The 16,862-nt window shown below is 46.9% G+C and overlaps 1 protein-coding gene across 1 annotated transcript; it reads left to right on the top strand.

Annotated features, from left to right (window-relative positions):
* The first annotated feature begins 1,035 nt into the window (after positions 1–1,035).
* Positions 1,036–16,388, top strand: casr (calcium-sensing receptor). The gene is made up of 7 exons (XM_006627981.3): positions 1,036–1,219; positions 4,204–4,614; positions 8,582–8,888; positions 10,539–11,378; positions 12,016–12,246; positions 12,819–12,942; positions 13,172–16,388. Exons 2-7 carry the CDS (start codon positions 4,430–4,432, stop codon positions 14,578–14,580), a joined length of 3,096 nt encoding a protein of 1,031 aa, XP_006628044.1. The 5' UTR covers positions 1,036–1,219; positions 4,204–4,429; the 3' UTR covers positions 14,581–16,388.
* Positions 16,389–16,862: the final 474 nt, after the last annotated feature.

Below are 16,862 nucleotides of genomic sequence, written 5' to 3'. Positions count from 1 at the left end.
ATTATTATTATTATTATTATTACCTACTGATATCATAAGTCATGTAACCAAGACAGGCTCACTTCGTACATTGCCCTGATATCAGCAGAGGCTAATGGCTGTGTGATGCAGGAGGCCGGAGATTCACGTGTAGCCATGACGATCTCTGGCAGCGAGCGGAGATTTTATCCCTAATATGATGGGTAAAGTAAATACTCACCTGTCTGTTTCATCATTACCTAATGCAGTGGGGAGTGCAAGTCGCAATAAATACTGTTACTTGGGTAACGCAAAGCTGGACCCAATCCCCTGTTGTGGTAGCCTGTGTATTTAGGAAAGAAATGTTTTTTTTTTTACTTATTTACCACACTGTAAAACTCCACGGGGGGAGCTGAAAAGTTGTAAGTTAATTACACAACCAGCTTTTATGTCCTTTTCGGGAAATAAAAAAGAAAGAGGGATACATAAATATTTGTCATCTCTGAGCAGGACAAGAAGACTCATTTGAAGTGAATGCGTGTGTGTGCTTCAGGTGGCCGGCTTGGTTTTGTGATGGGGGCACTGGATCTCCCCGCTGAAGTTACATCGTGGGCTGCTCGGCCTCACTAGCGTGGCTCCAGAGCAGTTATGAGATCCACTGAGCCCTGGCCGTGAGCGCACAGCGGAATAGCCGTGCACCCCGGGGCTGTGTGTATAATGCCGTGTGTGCTGTTGTTACAAGGTGCTGGAATAACGTCTGATCCAGTAACAGGCTGTTCTCACCAGTTTAATGTGTTAAACACACAGGGCGGAGGGAGGGGGGCAGCCCTCTCCCCCACCCCACCCCCCTCCCCTCACGGCAGCACTCAGACATGGATTGTAATTTCCACAAGACACAGGACAGCACGCCAGGACCAGCTCAGCAGGCGATCGCCTTTTTCCTGCGCGCCTCGGGTGGAAGATCCCTCCTTCCGCGCCCGCGAAGACAGCGCGTCTCATCCCCCCGGCCGCCCCGCCGCGTCGGCTTGGCTCGGCTTGCGGAGCGGACTTCGCCGAAATGCGCTGAAGAGCCAGCCTGCGCTCGGGCATCGTCTTCGGTTAATGTGTAACCGAGGTTACCGCTAAGCTGCCCTTTGCTGAAAGATACCGTGAGAAGAATTAATGCTGGAAGTGAACGAAATTGATGCCACAATCCTAACACTATAAACATAGAAGGCTCCAGTATTACTCGTGTCGTGTCATTTGGGAGCATTTTATTGAGGTAAGGTTATTTCTCACTTGGATTCCACTTTCACCGCACGAAAACCTATTAAAACTTCCTGATTATTCTTGAAATATTATTATAAGTAGTTGCCTAGGGTAACTAGGGAATTCTCAAGAGTCTTTACTGAAGGACCGAACTAAAGCTATTTGCCCGAATTGCTTGTATGTCGTGTGAAAAATGAGAGTTTAATTACTGCTACAGTTTCAGAGATTTTTAGCTAGTGGTTACAATTATGAATCAGCACCTTGAAGGCAAGAATGGAAACTTTTATGAACGAATTGTTTGAACTTAAAAAAAAACTTCTGTAGTGTGTTTTAAATTTTGTTCTCCAGATATAGTTTTGTCTCACTCTGTCCGAGACAAAGTATGAACAAAACCTACGAAGTATAACCCTGAAATCGATTTCCTCAAAATTAAGTCTATAATGCTTCATATTTTCTGTGTCGAATGAACAGCCAGTTTTTGTTTTCACAGCGCTGAAATTATTTACAAAGTGCTCAATAATTTGCATTTGGCAGCTACAGTCGCATTTTCTAAAGGGTATTTCGATATTTTGCGTCTCTGTGGAGCCATTGGCGAGTTTCACGTCTTTAGTCGGAAACAGTGTAAGACTCGGGGTGTATAATGACTTTTCCCGTTTCGTGAATACGTAGTGGACGGGGCTTCAGCACCTGAAAGTATTGCTACCGCATCGACTTTGGTCCGCAGCTTGGTACCAGATCAGCTGTCAGTATACCGGTGCCCACACCCCGTCTCAACACTGGCTGCTCCTGTCCTCTCCCGATATGCCCCAACACACCAGGGGCTCTGGTCTGCAATTAAACCAGCGCTTTCTAAAGCCTTGGAACAATTTCACTCTGATCAATTCGAAATGATTTGTCAAAATAAGTCATCTTGGAGTTCTCAAATATTTCCTTCAACACGTTGGGTTCCAGTCTTGAGAAACTGATGGTTTAGGGCTCTCCAGTTCCAGCAGTGGCGACGGCCGTCTTATTACTTTAATTATTTGCACAACCTCAAATGGAGCTTTTAAGCAAATGTATTTCCGTTTAAAAATAGGAATACTTTACTTATCTACTTTCCTGTTATCTGTTAATCTTGTCGAACATACATTTTCCAGAGCTATAATAACAATAAATATTAGGCATAGGGACAATTAAATGAACCTATATCGAGACTCTGGGTTTATCTATTTGCCTTCAAAGATATATTTGAATAGATATGTGTATAATCACCAGAGTCTGAAAGACCAGACGAGACAGCTGGCGCAGTTCTTGCAATACAGTGCAGTTTATACTGCCATCGGTTTCTGCAAGCCATCAACAAGATGAAACACACGGCTTGGATCAAGTCCAGAACAGCGCTATATAAGTGTAAAGAATTATTATTATTTATTCAGTCTTCTTCCGACTCTACTGTACATTTGTAAATACTAAGTGTAAGTTGTTTAAAGGAAGTATGCACGTCCATTCTTCCTATTCTGTAGCATTTCTTTGATCATGATTCAGACAGATGACAAAATACACACACTGCCTGCGCCAGAGCTGTCCTGCGCTGTTTCTCCGTGTCTGTGTACCATGGACTGTCCAGACAGCGTGTGTGTGCACGGTAGGTTTCACCCTGCATTCAACAGCAACTGAGAACGTTCATTTTATAATGTAAAACACTTCACATCGCTTGTTTTTTTTATATTCTCTAAACTCTACATTGAATACGTCGGATGTAAACTGAGTTTTCCGCTGTCTTTGCAACATACAAGTCAGCATGTAAAGTATCTGCCAAAGCATGCTCTGTTCCCTGACAGGATTAGGGTGCTAAAATGTTCTGCAATGACCTAAACATCCAGTAGTTTCTTCTACTCAGAAACCGGAAAAATGAGAGCTCAAAACGAATTCATAAATGTTTCAGGTGTAAATGATTAACAGGTGAATATACAATCTGTGTTGGTTTAAAAAATCAAGCTGCTGTTCTACCTAGAGGAGAAGGACAAAAGGAGTGTCATATCAATAATACACATTCTCCGTTTTTGCATGATCAAATTTCCCTTTTGGAAAGACGTCTTCTATAATAACACCACGGATGTATTGATGAAGTGACCGCAGCAGTCTGGCTGTGCTCTGCGCATTCTTGCCACATACATGTGGTGTGCGATTGGTAATCGGCAACGGTAATCAGCCTCTGTACAATCTGTGTTCAATCTTTTTTCCAGCATCACAAGTGGCAAGGCTTAGTTCATTAGCACACTCCTGCCCCTGCATTTTTCCAACGCAATTAGTCCCTCTCTGCAGGTCAATGAGACGTGGCAGGGCGCGAATCACACCAGCGCCCAGGTGCTGGCAGAGGCCTGGTGTGGAATAAGGCTACAGGGATGTGACTGCCTCTCGGAGCGCCGATCGTTGTCCTTCGCCGCCCCCCTCCCTGCCCCCTCGTGGGGCTCCACTAAGGGACAGGCACGTCTCTTGCACCAGCGGCTTTCGCAGGCCTCGTGGCTTCTCGACGCTGTTCAGATAAAACAGGGCCCGGTGCCCACCCCTTGGTATGGACTCCAGGGACATGTGGGGCTCAGTCTCTGCTGCCTGATTGTGTCTCGCTTCTCCACAGTGTATACCGTAAATAGGTGTGAGAATTTTCTGAGTCCCTTTTCATAATGTGATAAAAAATGTTTAGAAATATACATAACACAGGATAAAAAAAAACCCGCAAGATGAACAACATGTAGAAAAAAAACACTTCACTAGGCAGCAACATTGCGAGCGGATCTCAGTATAATACAGTATAAATTAAGGTCACTGAACATCAGTAATACCATTTCCGGATTAATCTCTGAACTCTGATCATGAAGCAAGTAATTGTTCTCTCCTCTGACGTGTCTCCACTTTAACAAGGGCCCTGGAGACAAAGGCCCTGAGCAGCGCAGGGACAGTCATTTCCTGTGCGAGACCGATTGATGCCGCTCGGTGATTGTGTCCCCTGCTCTGTAGGTAACGGTGATGAGGACGGTCCCAACATGACGCCTGGCCAGTGCTGTTCGGGAGCGGGGGTGTGGAGTGGGCCTTCGGGGACGAGTCTAGATGGGCAGCCGCTCCTCGAGTGACCCGTCTTTGGTGTGGCCGCCTGAGTGGTATGGACAAGGGCCCCAGGAGCCCGAGCCCTGACAAGTAACCTCTGAGTTTCCCGAGAAGCCTGAAGCTGCCGGAGCCGCCGACCATGAGAGTCTACCTGTCCTACCTGGTCCTGCTGGGGTCCAGCTGCGTCATCTCCACCTACGGCCCCCACCAGCGGGCGCAGAAGAAAGGAGACATCATCCTGGGGGGGCTCTTCCCCATTCACTTCGGCGTCGCGTCCAAGGATCAGGACCTCGCCACCAGGCCAGAGTCCACGGAGTGCGTGAGGTAGGCCGCTGGTGTCTGCCCTGCCTGCCTGTCCCCCTGCCCACGCGGTGCACGCGGTGCGCTCCAGCTCTGAAACCGCGCGGCGGGAAGGTCGGGGACGGCACCCGCATGGTCTTTACCTCGTGCTTTTGAAGCGCAGTGAATTGGTAGAACCGTTCCTGCCTCTCCAGCGGCCTAGCCGGCTGGGGGCGCAGCAGAGTGGGGATGATGTTGGGCTCAGAACCGACAGGTCGGGGGTTTGAGTCCCACTGTTGTCCCACTAATGTGTTCATTTTCTTTGCTTTTCCTGGACTGGTATGACAGCTAATGAAACAACTTTCTGAAAATCATCATTCAGCTGTAGACTAGGAAAAGCCAAATGGAGAACAGCACCACTGGATGGGATTAGCGGTCAATGTTATGCTTCAGAGCAAAATTTGTTCCATTTTTTAGCAAAATAATTAAGTGGGGACCTGCCTTTCTCAGGTTGGAGGTTAATCTCTGCAATAGACCATTGTCCCATCCAGGGGTGGGGACAGATGAGCTGTGGTTAAATGTAGGTTGCAGACACACTGTCCCTGATCAGGACTCTATTCTCGTCCCAGTTCAGTTCCAAAAACGACTGGAAATGAGGCGGGCCATTATCAATGCAATGTCAAAAGGTCATGACTGATAACTCGCTGCCACTAAGCTTTCTTCCTAAGCCCTGATGAAACTGCCTGGCTTCATTCAGGATCAGCACAGAGATCGTGAAAGGGAAGAGTTAAGCAATGGAGAAATCAATTCGATACTTTATTGCCACAGCAACATGCTGCACGAAATCTGGTTTGGTGAGCTCATACAATTAAAAGATATCAATCTTAGAGCCAATAACAAACAGCTTCCTTCCAACACATCTACGCATACTGTACCATCCTAACACACCCCAGTAATTAGATAAATTAACAGTGAGACCAGATGAAATAACAGTGAAAAGCAGAAGCTGAGGTAACTCTAAACTGTCCAGTCTTCAATCGTGGTGCTGATGATGTTTCAGAAACCACTCGTTGTTTTATAGTTTCTTCAGGATGGGCTTTTGGCCATCTGCTCCTTTGATCAGAGCTCACAGGATGACTGGGCTGCATGAGTCATCACAGATTTCAAAACAGTCATTCGTGAAATCGAAGATTTAAGAAATATATAAAAAATATATTTAAGGTCCTGCTTAAACACGATACAAGTTAAACACAGACTATAGATAATTTAGAGACGTTAGGGTATTCGAGTGTTATTTGACACTGGAATGGTTTGTAATGGAATGTTTTAGAATTAAAATTTTGCTAATGTGAGGTATTTTTTCTTCCCTCGTGGTTTTAAGTGTATTGAGGGTCACTTTCTTCAAAGACCCGCACAACCCAAAGAGACAGAAACTGCACTTTCAGCTGCCTGTTCAGTTTTCTTGCATTCATAAACCTACACTTCCTTTTTATGATGCTAAACTCAGAAAGCTCCTTCAACTGGCAGCACGTTTTGAACTCTTGTTCACACCTCCCCGCGCAGCTCACTCTAAGGTGACAGAAGATCCCAGGTGTTTTCCACGCTGCGGTATGGTCCGGATAGAGTTTGTTGGAAATGGTGAGTGTAAGGAGGTGCAGTAGAAACCGCAGAGGTTTCCAAGTGAGATTTTATATGAGCATCTGAAATCATCATCAGTCTGAGCGAGTAATTCAGTTAAGCAGATGAGTTGAGAACATCGGAGATGAGAGAGGAGGAAGTATTGAGTGGTCCTACAGTCTGTGAGTGATGGGTCTAAACTTACAGTCTTGTTCCCAGGGGATGAGGGTTAGCAGACTGGCTCCTTGTTTCTCTGCAGCCCTGAATCATACTTTTATTGTGGGATTTCAGAAGAAGCCTATCTGCAATAAAATTTTACCAGAGAAAAAAAAGGCATCTCCATAGTGATCTGCTCAGTATCTCATTTTTTTTGTTATTGTCACTGTTTCCTGCAACTGCAGAGATTCTGATGTAAGCAATTATTTTGGGTAGGGAGAGCAAGAGAATCGGGATTGTACGATTTTGTGTATTTCCGGATGCCAAAAGTAATTCCTTGTTTGAAAACAAAAAAATCTAAAAAAGCCTCTTCTAATTTGTGCATGGGTTCTGGTTTTGTTTGAGGCTCTTCCCAGGAAACACCTGCAGATCTTCGTGTCCTGTGTGTCAAACATCAGTATGCAGCAATGTCTCCGTTTGCTGAGTAGTGTTCCTCCTTGCTCTGTTAGCCAGAAAATGCGTGACTGAAACACAGGGATGGACATTTACTATCTATTATGTATTGATAACAGTAGCACCGAAAAACAGAGCCCTCAGTCTTGGGAAGTGACTACAGGAGATTCGCTGATCAGTCAGGGTATGAGCAAATGAGGAGATCTCTGGATAATGTTGTCTAGCAGGTTTTCCAGTTTTTGTTTTCAGGCACACCCCGAATTTGGAGGTGCCAGTTGTGTGTTATGCATGTACTGGCACCCGATTACAATCGCTGCGGCTGCACACAGGGGAGAGTGAGGAAGTGTAGTTGAACAGAGAGAGCCGCTGATCTTTCAGTGCATCATGGGCTTCGCCACACCCTACTGGAGGTCCTGCACCAATCAGAGCAGAGGTGTGTCCCACCTCCCTGCAAGAGCCTGGTTGGCCACAGGGGGCGCTGTATCGCTGAGGGCTGAGACAGCCCTGGCTGGCTTATCTCATCCTACCCCCAGCACAGCCCGGCCACTTGTGTACATGACCCAGGCTCGAACCCGCAACCATAGAGCTCAACCTGTACTTGAGCAAAAACCTTTCCCAGCTCAGCCCAGCCACCCAAGAGTCCACCTACAGTACTACAATTCTGTTGCTTTCAACTTGACAAAAAAAAAAAACAGTTTCATGCACTTACTGGGTGGTAAGTTCATAGACAGCCCTCCAGAAACAGCCTCTCTCCTAAATTCACAAGATCATTCTGTTCTTCAGCTTTGCTGTCACAAAGCACAAAGTGGTTTTGCGATCGTGTATTTCGTACAAGGTATCTGTAACAGTAAGATAAGGAATCCATGTATAGACTTTTGTTTAGCATGGTCCGGGTCTGTAGTCTGAATCTCTGAGGGTCCAGGCAGTTTGACTGCATTGGAATTCCTATTCGTCAGGTTTCTGTCCAGTGTTAGGAGCTGAACCGTTACCACTGTGCTGTTACCACCCTCTTTTTCTAACCAGATAACCAAATATGTTCTGACTTTCCCCTTGAAGCTTTTACAAACATGTCCCTCCATCTCCTCTTGTAATCTCTCACAGCCTCACCCTATCTTTGTAAAGTGCAACAGGTTCAACATCGGGCACCACCTGAATATCAATATCATGCTCACTCCTGGTGTTTTCTCTCTGTGGGAAACGCACATTTCCTGTTCCATAGAAAAACAGATGTTGCAGCGGTTTACAGTACACCATGCAAGAGACAGAGGCAGGGCACGAGTGGAAAACAGTCGGCCAGTCCTGCCTCATCTGCCTTACACAAGAGAAAACCCTTTCATGGCATTGCCTCATATCAGTAACTTGATGTGAAAGCAGTAGGCAGGGTAAGACCAGGTTTAGAGGCAGACGTTTGTGCTTCCAGCAGTCAACAGCTGAGGAAAGGGATTGTATTGTAAAGGGCCAGCTCCCTGGGGTTGTACCAGAGATGGACGGGGGAGGTTCTGGTACAGGTTAGCGACTTGTCCCAATGGAGCAAGGTGGGTCAGGTCCTTTCTTGTGTCCTGCCTGTCGTTCAGGTTTGAAAGTGGGAAACAGAATCCAGGTGAGATGTATAGTAGCTGCTGTCTGTCCCCCAGGGTCTTGCACATCTTGCAACACCCATCCCTTCCTCCAGCTCTCCAGCTTGACTGACCCCCTCAGCACCCCGCCCCCCCCCACCTTAAGCACCAGATACCTATCTCTCCGAGCCCCACCCACAGAGCAACACATTGTGGCTGTTCCTGCGCAGGTATAACTTCCGGGGGTTTCGCTGGCTGCAGGCCATGATCTTCGCCATAGAGGAGATCAACAACAGCAGCACTCTCCTGCCCAACATCACGCTGGGGTACCGCATCTTCGACACCTGCAACACCGTGTCCAAGGCCCTGGAGGCCACCCTCAGCTTCGTGGCGCAGAACAAGATCGACTCGCTCAACCTGGATGAGTTCTGTAACTGCTCGGAGCACATCCCCTCCACCATCGCGGTGGTGGGCGCCACTGGCTCGGGGGTGTCAACTGCTGTGGCCAACCTGCTGGGCCTCTTCTACATCCCGCAGGTGAGTGGCGGGGGTAGCTGCGCCCAGCAATAGTGCTGCTCATTGGTGGGTTTGTGATCATGTCGGTGCTCATTAGCAGATTGGTCCCTCTGAGCATGTAACGAAGCCCGACTGGACGTTACTTGCCGTTATTTTATTGGCCAACAGCTCTAGAAAGGTAGCAGTGTGGCAAGGGCAGGAGGTTGAGGAGGAGTTGTCCAACAGAGACATGTCAGCCGCAGACCACGTCTGCCTCGTCTTCCTTGCTGAATGTATCCCTCACTCCCCCCTCCTGAAGAAAACAAGATGGACACAGATGACGGAAGTAACAATCAAGTCTGTAGTTGTTTTTCTGGACAATTTATTATTGTGTTGTTGATGTTCAACTTAATGAATTAGTTATGAGCTAGCTTTCCAGACCCCTTTAAAGAAGGCACACTACACTAAATGCTGTTAATTTAATCATTTATCCTATTAGCTGGCTTCTAATACAGAAAAATAAAGAGCAACTAACAGATACTGTAGGTCTGCATAATGAAATATGCTTTACCATCCATTTATATGATAGTCATCATTAGAAATCTTCTAATAAATGCAATGCGCCATTACTTTTCTTGTGAACACACACGTTTTTGAATACTATTTCATTTTGTATTTTACACTTGTTTGTTTTGAACATGTAGCTGCAGGTGGGGAGATAATAGCTGTATCCTAAAGTTATAAGTGAATGGAAGGCATGTTGATCCTTCATGGATTTACAACTATATAGAAATGGAACACTTAGATCTTGTGAGTCAGCTGTGTCTTTTTTCCTCGGGGCCAGAGGAGTTAACTCTCATAGAGGCAGCCGCCTTCTTGTGACTCCTGGGAGTGTGGAAGGAGGTATCTGGCCCTGTCGTTGATGCCCTGGCTTCTTTCAAGAAATAACTGGATGAAATCCTGGGATCCATTAAGTACTCTCTACCAAATGGGCTTGTTGGACCAAATGGCCTCTTCTCGTTCGTAACTGTTCCTATGTGTTTGCACTGAGGTCTTTCCTGGAGCAGATCTGGCATCTGCAGCCAGGCAAAACCAGAGCAGCCTGCAAGCTGCTAGCTTAGCCCACTCTAGTGCATCTAGAACCAGCTTCTGATTTATCGGCAAGTCTCCTCTCGCATGTGACGAGAGACGCTGTGCATTTCTGTCTTCACACTGGGAGAGCATTTACAGGGTAAAAAATAAATTTGGGCAGCTGTCTATCAGAAATCTATTGTATGCAACCAACCTGTAGTATTTGCAGTTTAATGTCATAGAGTTTGTTTCGTACGGTATAAATAATACTGCATAGCAAAATGTACAAATACTTCCAGGTTGTGTATAATATATAGGAACAAGTAATAGGTTTATTCCATGCTGAAAAAAAAAGAAAAAAAAAGAAAAAAAACACACAACGTTGTGTTTACTTTCTTCTTTTTTTCAGCATGGGATAAACCTGTTACTTGTTCCTTTGCAGCCTACGCATGCTGACGCAGCTGCCCACCTGAACTACTACAAAAAATATATCGTTCAATTTCTTTGATATCATTTTTTTTTAACCTGCTTTGTAGCTCCACAGCTCTCAGAACAAAAAGTATGCCACCTGTCCGAATCGCCCATGGCTCTTACCTTGCAGTGTTTTCTGCCTTGTTGAAGGTTAGCTACGCGTCTTCCAGTCGCCTGCTGAGCAACAAGAACCAGTACAAGTCCTTCATGAGGACCATTCCCACAGACGAGCACCAGGCCACCGCCATGGCCGATATCATTGACTTCTTTCAGTGGAACTGGGTGATAGCAGTGGCCTCAGACGATGACTATGGCCGGCCTGGCATTGAGAAGTTTGAGAAGGAGGTGGAAGACAGGGACATCTGCATCCACCTGAATGAGCTCATTTCTCAGTACTTCGAGGAGGAGCGCATCCAGGGAATCGTGGACCGTATCCAGGAGTCCAAAGCCAAGGTCATTGCGGTCTTCGCCAGCGGCCCAGACATGGAGCCTCTTATCAAGGAGATTGTGAAGAGGAACATCACCGATCGCATCTGGCTGGCCAGCGAGGCCTGGGCCAGCTCCTCCCTGATCGCAAAGCCCGAGTTCTTCCACGTGGTCGGGGGCACCATCGGCTTTGCCCTCAGAGCCGGGCAGATCCCCGGCTTCAGGAACTTCCTGCAGCAGGTGCAGCCCAAGAAGTCCGCCCATAACGAGTTTGTCAGGGAGTTCTGGCAAGAAACCTTCAACTGCTATCTGGAAGACAGCCCCAGAAACCCCTCGAGGGGAAATGGCAGTGCAAACATCAGACCGCCTTGTACAGGGGAGGAGGACATCAACAGCGTTGAGACTCCCTACCTGGACTACACTCACCTGCGCATCTCCTACAACGTGTATGTTGCTGTCTACTCCATCGCCCATGCCCTCCAGGACATTCTCACCTGCACTCCAGGGAAGGGGCTATTCACCAATGGCTCTTGTGCTGACATCAAGAAAGTGGAAGCGTGGCAGGTGAGACATAGAGTTCACTCTGGGTCAAATCTGGTCCAGGCTGCTTTGAAGGCATGGTCTCAGTTTTGCATGTTGTAAGCCACCTTTATAAGCATTGCCTTTAGCTGGGAGGTATAACTTAATAGATTAAGACTTTAATCTTAAGGATTCTTGAAAAATTAGAACCTTAGTGAAAAATCCAATACTCCTCCTCAGCAGTCAAGTGCCTGAAACGCGAGGCTGAGAACTTAAGATTTTCCCATGAACCAGACTGGCCCACACAGGGGTCTCCTGCTGTGTCTCTGTCCCTCTCTGTTGCGTCTCTTGTTCAGGGGTATTGAAACAATTTAGAAGAGGGGTGAAGGAGCTCTGAGCTTGTTTTATTTGTTTATCTGAACATTGGCTTTATTTGAAAAAACAACATATGCCGAGGAAGAAATATGCAAACAGCGCTAACCCTGTTAACAAGCCTGTTTCATTTCACTCTCATAGAATACAAGAGTAATTTCACTCAAACACTTCACACTTTTCAGATTGTGGTTATTTGGATTTGAATTATATTCAGTTGATGTTATTCCATTGATTTTGACTGGAAATGCATTGCAAATAAGCGAAAAGGGGCTAAGGGCTAAGACCGGACCAATCTGATTCTTTACAGGTTCTGAAGCAGCTCAGACACTTAAACTTCACCAACAGCATGGGGGAGCAGGTGGACTTCGATGAGAGCGGAGACCTGCTGGGTAACTACACCATCGTGAACTGGCACCGGTCCCCGGAGGACGGCTCTGTGGTCTTCGAGGAAATCGGCCACTACAACATGCATGCTGAGAAAGGCTCTCGCCTCTTCATCGATAAGTCCAAGATACTGTGGAACGGCTACAGTAAAGTCGTAGGTGCCCTTCAATCATTCTGTTGAATGTCTGGATAACTGGGAAATGACTCACCCTGTCAGATTGTGTCCTCAGAGGCTTTGGCCCCGTATTCGTATATCACAGAGCTTTACCGCGTTGTTCTGCTCGTTATATAAGAGCTCTCTGAGTGAATTGTATCAGAGAGGATTCTTGTCTGATTGGAGAATAGAGGATTAGGCCATTTCTCGATACTTCTTCTTGAAGCATCTAGAAATGGCTGATTTATCTAAATTACTGTAGAAGACCAGTCATTTAAAAAATCTCTGTATTGCTGAAACATCTGTGACAAGGATAAAAATTGCAAGCACTGTCTCTTTGACAAATTCCTAATACAAGAAATTGTATATGGCCAGTAAAGTGATCTTATCTTGTTTCCATTCTATTTAACTAGCAGCTGTATTTGAATGTTGAGCTGATACAGGACTACCTGTGGACCTTATTCCTCTCTTTACCTTTCTGCACGCCAGGATTCCTTCACGTGTAAGGGTGTGAGGAAGATGAGTGTTACTTTTCAGGCTTTGATGTTCTCCAGTTTTCTTCCATGATTTAGGTCCCATTTTCAAATTGCAGTGAAGACTGCGAGCCGGGAACCCGAAAAGGGATCATCGACGGCGAGCCGACGTGTTGCTTTGAGTGTAAGCAGTGCTCTGATGGGGAGTTCAGCGATCACAAAGGTGAGGAGATGCCGCGGAAAGGAAGACAATAAAGCATATCAAGCTCTCCATGTATTGTGAAAAGCCTGTGTTCGTTCTCAAAGCAAAATCTATTTAAATAACATCAGCTACAAGTGCATCAGCGTTTTCATTGTTTTGATAGCCTCAGAAACTCTGTATTCAACATATCCTTCAAAGCAAGCTTTTTTTTTTATTAAGAAAATACACTTTCTGTTTGTTTGTGTTTCAGATGCGAGTGTGTGCACCAAGTGCCCCAACAACTCGTGGTCCAATGAAAACCATACGTCCTGTCTTCTCAAGGAGATCGAGTTTCTCTCGTGGACCGAACCCTTTGGGATTGCGCTGACCCTGTTTGCGGTGCTGGGGGTTTTCCTGACCTCCTTTGTCCTGGGGGTCTTTGTGAAGTTCCGCAACACTCCCATTGTGAAGGCCACCAACAGGGAGCTCTCCTACCTCCTGCTGTTCTCACTCATCTGCTGCTTCTCCAGCTCTCTGATCTTCATTGGGGAGCCCCAGGACTGGACCTGCCGGCTCCGCCAGCCGGCCTTCGGGATCAGCTTCGTGCTCTGCATCTCCTGCATCCTGGTCAAGACCAACCGGGTGCTGCTGGTCTTCGAAGCCAAGATCCCCACCAGCCTTCATCGCAAGTGGTGGGGGCTGAACCTGCAGTTCCTCCTGGTCTTCATGTGCACATTCGTGCAGATCATGATCTGCGTGGTCTGGCTCTACAACGCACCACCCGAGAGCTACAGCAACCATGACATGGACGAGATCATTTTCATCACCTGCAATGAGGGCTCCCTCATGGCACTGGGGTTCCTCATCGGGTACACCTGCCTGCTGGCCGCCGTCTGCTTCTTCTTTGCCTTCAAGTCCCGCAAACTGCCAGAGAACTTCAACGAGGCCAAGTTCATCACCTTCAGCATGCTTATCTTCTTCATCGTCTGGATCTCCTTCATCCCCGCCTACGTCAGCACCTACGGCAAGTTTGTGTCGGCCGTGGAGGTCATCGCCATCTTGGCCTCCAGCTTCGGGCTCCTGGCCTGCATCTTCTTCAACAAGGTCTACATCATCCTCTTCAAGCCATCCAGGAACACGATCGAGGAGGTGCGCTGCAGCACCGCGGCCCACGCCTTCAAGGTGGCGGCCCGGGCGACGCTGCGGCGCAGCGCCGTCTCGCGCAAGAGGTCCAACAGCGTCGGCGGCTCCTCGGTGTCCACGCCCTCGTCCTCCATCAGCTTCAAGAGCAACGAGGACCAGGACCTCCCCGCAGCGGGGCCGCAGAGGGCTTGCAAGCAGACGGTGAGCTTCGGCGGTGGCAAGGTGATGCTCTCTCTCAGCTTCGAGGAGCCCCGGAAGAATTCCGTGGCCGTCAGGTACAGCCGGAGGAAGAGCTCCCTGGAGGGCAAGGACAGCGGCGACAGCCTGATGAGGCACAAGGCCCTGCTGCCCCTGCAGAACAGCGAAGCCCGGAGCGACCCCAGCTTCAGGACCGCCGGCAGCAACCCCTCCCAGGAAGCCGCCGGCGGGAGGAAGCAGGAGGAGGGCAGCACCGCTGACGACGCCGCGCCCTTCCCTTCCGCGAACTCTGCCGGCTTTGGGGCCAACGCGTTCACGGAGAACTCCAGCAACTCCTAACATCCTCTCGCGACGCCCTCCGCGCCCGCCCCCCCCCCCCTTCCCAGTGCTCTCAGAAGTAGGCTGAGGCCGCCTGGGCTGAGCCCGAGGGGAGCTCCTTTGCGGCGCTCACATTAGAATCACTTTTTGTAACCTGGAGCTGAATGTCTAGCACTGTGAGCATCAGACCGAGTTTATCTCCTGCTCCTACCGGGACGCGGACCTTTGCTATATCTGTTTGCGAGCTGACCCTTCCAATTGTTCTGCAACTCTCTGCCTCTGCTTTTTATTGAGGAGAAAAAGTACTAAATACTACAAGCACTAAGATCTACTGAGAAAGGCCCAATTAAAAACATGCAAAACGATTACACAGAAATGGTAACCCAGTTTTAGAGAGACGTTACCACTCTAATTACAAGAATACATTTTTCCTTATTTGTGTTTATATAAAACAAATGAATCTTAAATTCTTAAATTAATGCGACACTGCTGTTGTGCTTTTCGAAGGTCATTTGTGTGAGCCTTTCTGAACTGGGGTTTCAAGGGTCTGCTTAAAACACTTTTTTAAGATGATAAATCAATACTCTCCATAAATAAGTATATTTAGCATTTAAGGTTATTAAGGTATTTAACAATAAAAATTACTAGCTATAATAAAGTGCACATCAGTATCCATGTTTTTCAAATCTATTTTCATTCACTGAAATTTAGAATGATAGTTGCTTTGCATTAGTCACTTCTACTAGTGTTCTACACATTGTTCAAAAATAGCTTTTTTGAGCAATTAAGCCCCTCACATACTATAATTTTATTTGGTACTGTAATGTCATTGGTACTGAAAGAGGACAGAGGGTGAAGTATGAAGGGACTTTTTCATAACATTTATCAAGTATTTTCTACATAAAAATACCCGTTAAGGATTGTCCTTTTCTCCTTTTCTGCAAGTGCATGGTATACAGACAACAGATGAAATAGTGCAAACTTTTCGAATTGAGGCAGTTTACATTTGTGTGCCTGGTTTTAATCGTGATAAAGACCACAGACAAAATTACTCCAAAAACGAACATTGTATCAACCCATCAATTCACCAATCAATCAATCTTCATTCGCTGTAGCGCCCTTTGCAACAGTTGACCACAGAGGGCTTTACAGAATTATATTGTACAGCACCGGCTGACCCTGTGGGAACAGCAGAGACACAAAAACAGGTCTCAGGTCCAATGATAGCCCCCCCCACCAGGCAATAGATTAGCGGCACATTAATAATGCTGGGTCATTAACGATCTTTACCATGCCCAAGGCTGGGATACTGCTGTCCTCAGGTTGTTGTCAGGGCTATCCAAGAGAGGTCGCTAAGGTGTCCTGTGTCTGCTAGCATGTATCCGGTAAGTACAAACTGTGCACACTGTTCAATAGCAGACCCGTTTAACCTGTACCATTCTCTTGGATGCAGTGACGTCAGTGAATCTACAAGAACATTTGAATCTTTCATCTCTTTCCTATAAAGTTTTTGGGGACACTAAGCATAATTTTAGTTTTCCAGGAATGTTGGGTAATTGAATATATAGGGGCTAGCACTGCAGTGTACTGTGCATTCTCGGGTTAGGTGTTCCTGTTCTAGATTAGTCTTCACTGCTTGAGGAAAAAATTGCGCTTCTGTTAATGCTAGGGACGTTTTAGAATAGTCTGTATGGATCTAAATGTATTTTCATGTCATTATGAAAGCAGTTAATACTTATTCAACGCGGGCCCTGTTGTTTCATGTGAACTATAAATCTTTGGGCTTGATGTCAAATGTAACCCCTGTACGAAAGATTAAACAACTTTGTTTTAAAAGAAATGTTCTCTTGGGGTTTAGCTTATTCTGGATAATAATTCTATTCGCAGTACAATTACATGAAAAGAACACCACCCTGTGCTACACATAACTTTATTTTAGATAGAGCTACTACTCTCCCGGACTGATGTCTGTCTGTGTCGATACTCGTCCGTTTTGTCTCCATTATCTCGCAGCTGTGTCCAGCACAGGGCCGCTGGGTAGCCAGGGCCTGTCCAGGCAAGCTGTTGGCATTTAGCAAACATAAAAACTGGTACTTGAAAGCACCACATCTGTTTTTCGCACGGTGCTCCGCTTTCGGGGGGGGATGCGTGAGATACCTGGTTTTCCTCCCACCCAGACCCTCAGTTACCTCACCAAGGGTCTCATTGACCGCCTAATTGGACGAGCAGAAGTCTGCAGAGAGGCCCGCCGGCTCCGGCCCTTGAGGGGAATCACGCGTCTCTCCGGGCGCCCCCTGCTGGGC

The sequence above is a fragment of the Lepisosteus oculatus genome, chromosome 5, assembly GCF_040954835.1.
Source record: "Lepisosteus oculatus isolate fLepOcu1 chromosome 5, fLepOcu1.hap2, whole genome shotgun sequence".
In the NCBI taxonomy this organism is placed as follows: Eukaryota; Metazoa; Chordata; class Actinopteri; order Semionotiformes; family Lepisosteidae; genus Lepisosteus; species Lepisosteus oculatus.
Note: the sequence above shows the minus strand (reverse complement) of the source record. Positions and strands in the feature narration are given on the sequence as shown.

Excerpts from the sequence above, each read along its gene's own strand:
- casr (XM_006627981.3), top strand. The coding sequence starts at position 4,430 with ATGAGAGTCTACCTGTCCTACCTGGTCCTGCTGGGGTCCAGCTGCGTC. Across the intron at positions 11,379-12,015 it reads AGAAAGTGGAAGCGTGGCAG|GTTCTGAAGCAGCTCAGACA; the intron begins GTGAGACATAGA and ends GATTCTTTACAG. Across the intron at positions 12,943-13,171 it reads GGAGTTCAGCGATCACAAAG|ATGCGAGTGTGTGCACCAAG; the intron begins GTGAGGAGATGC and ends TTTGTGTTTCAG.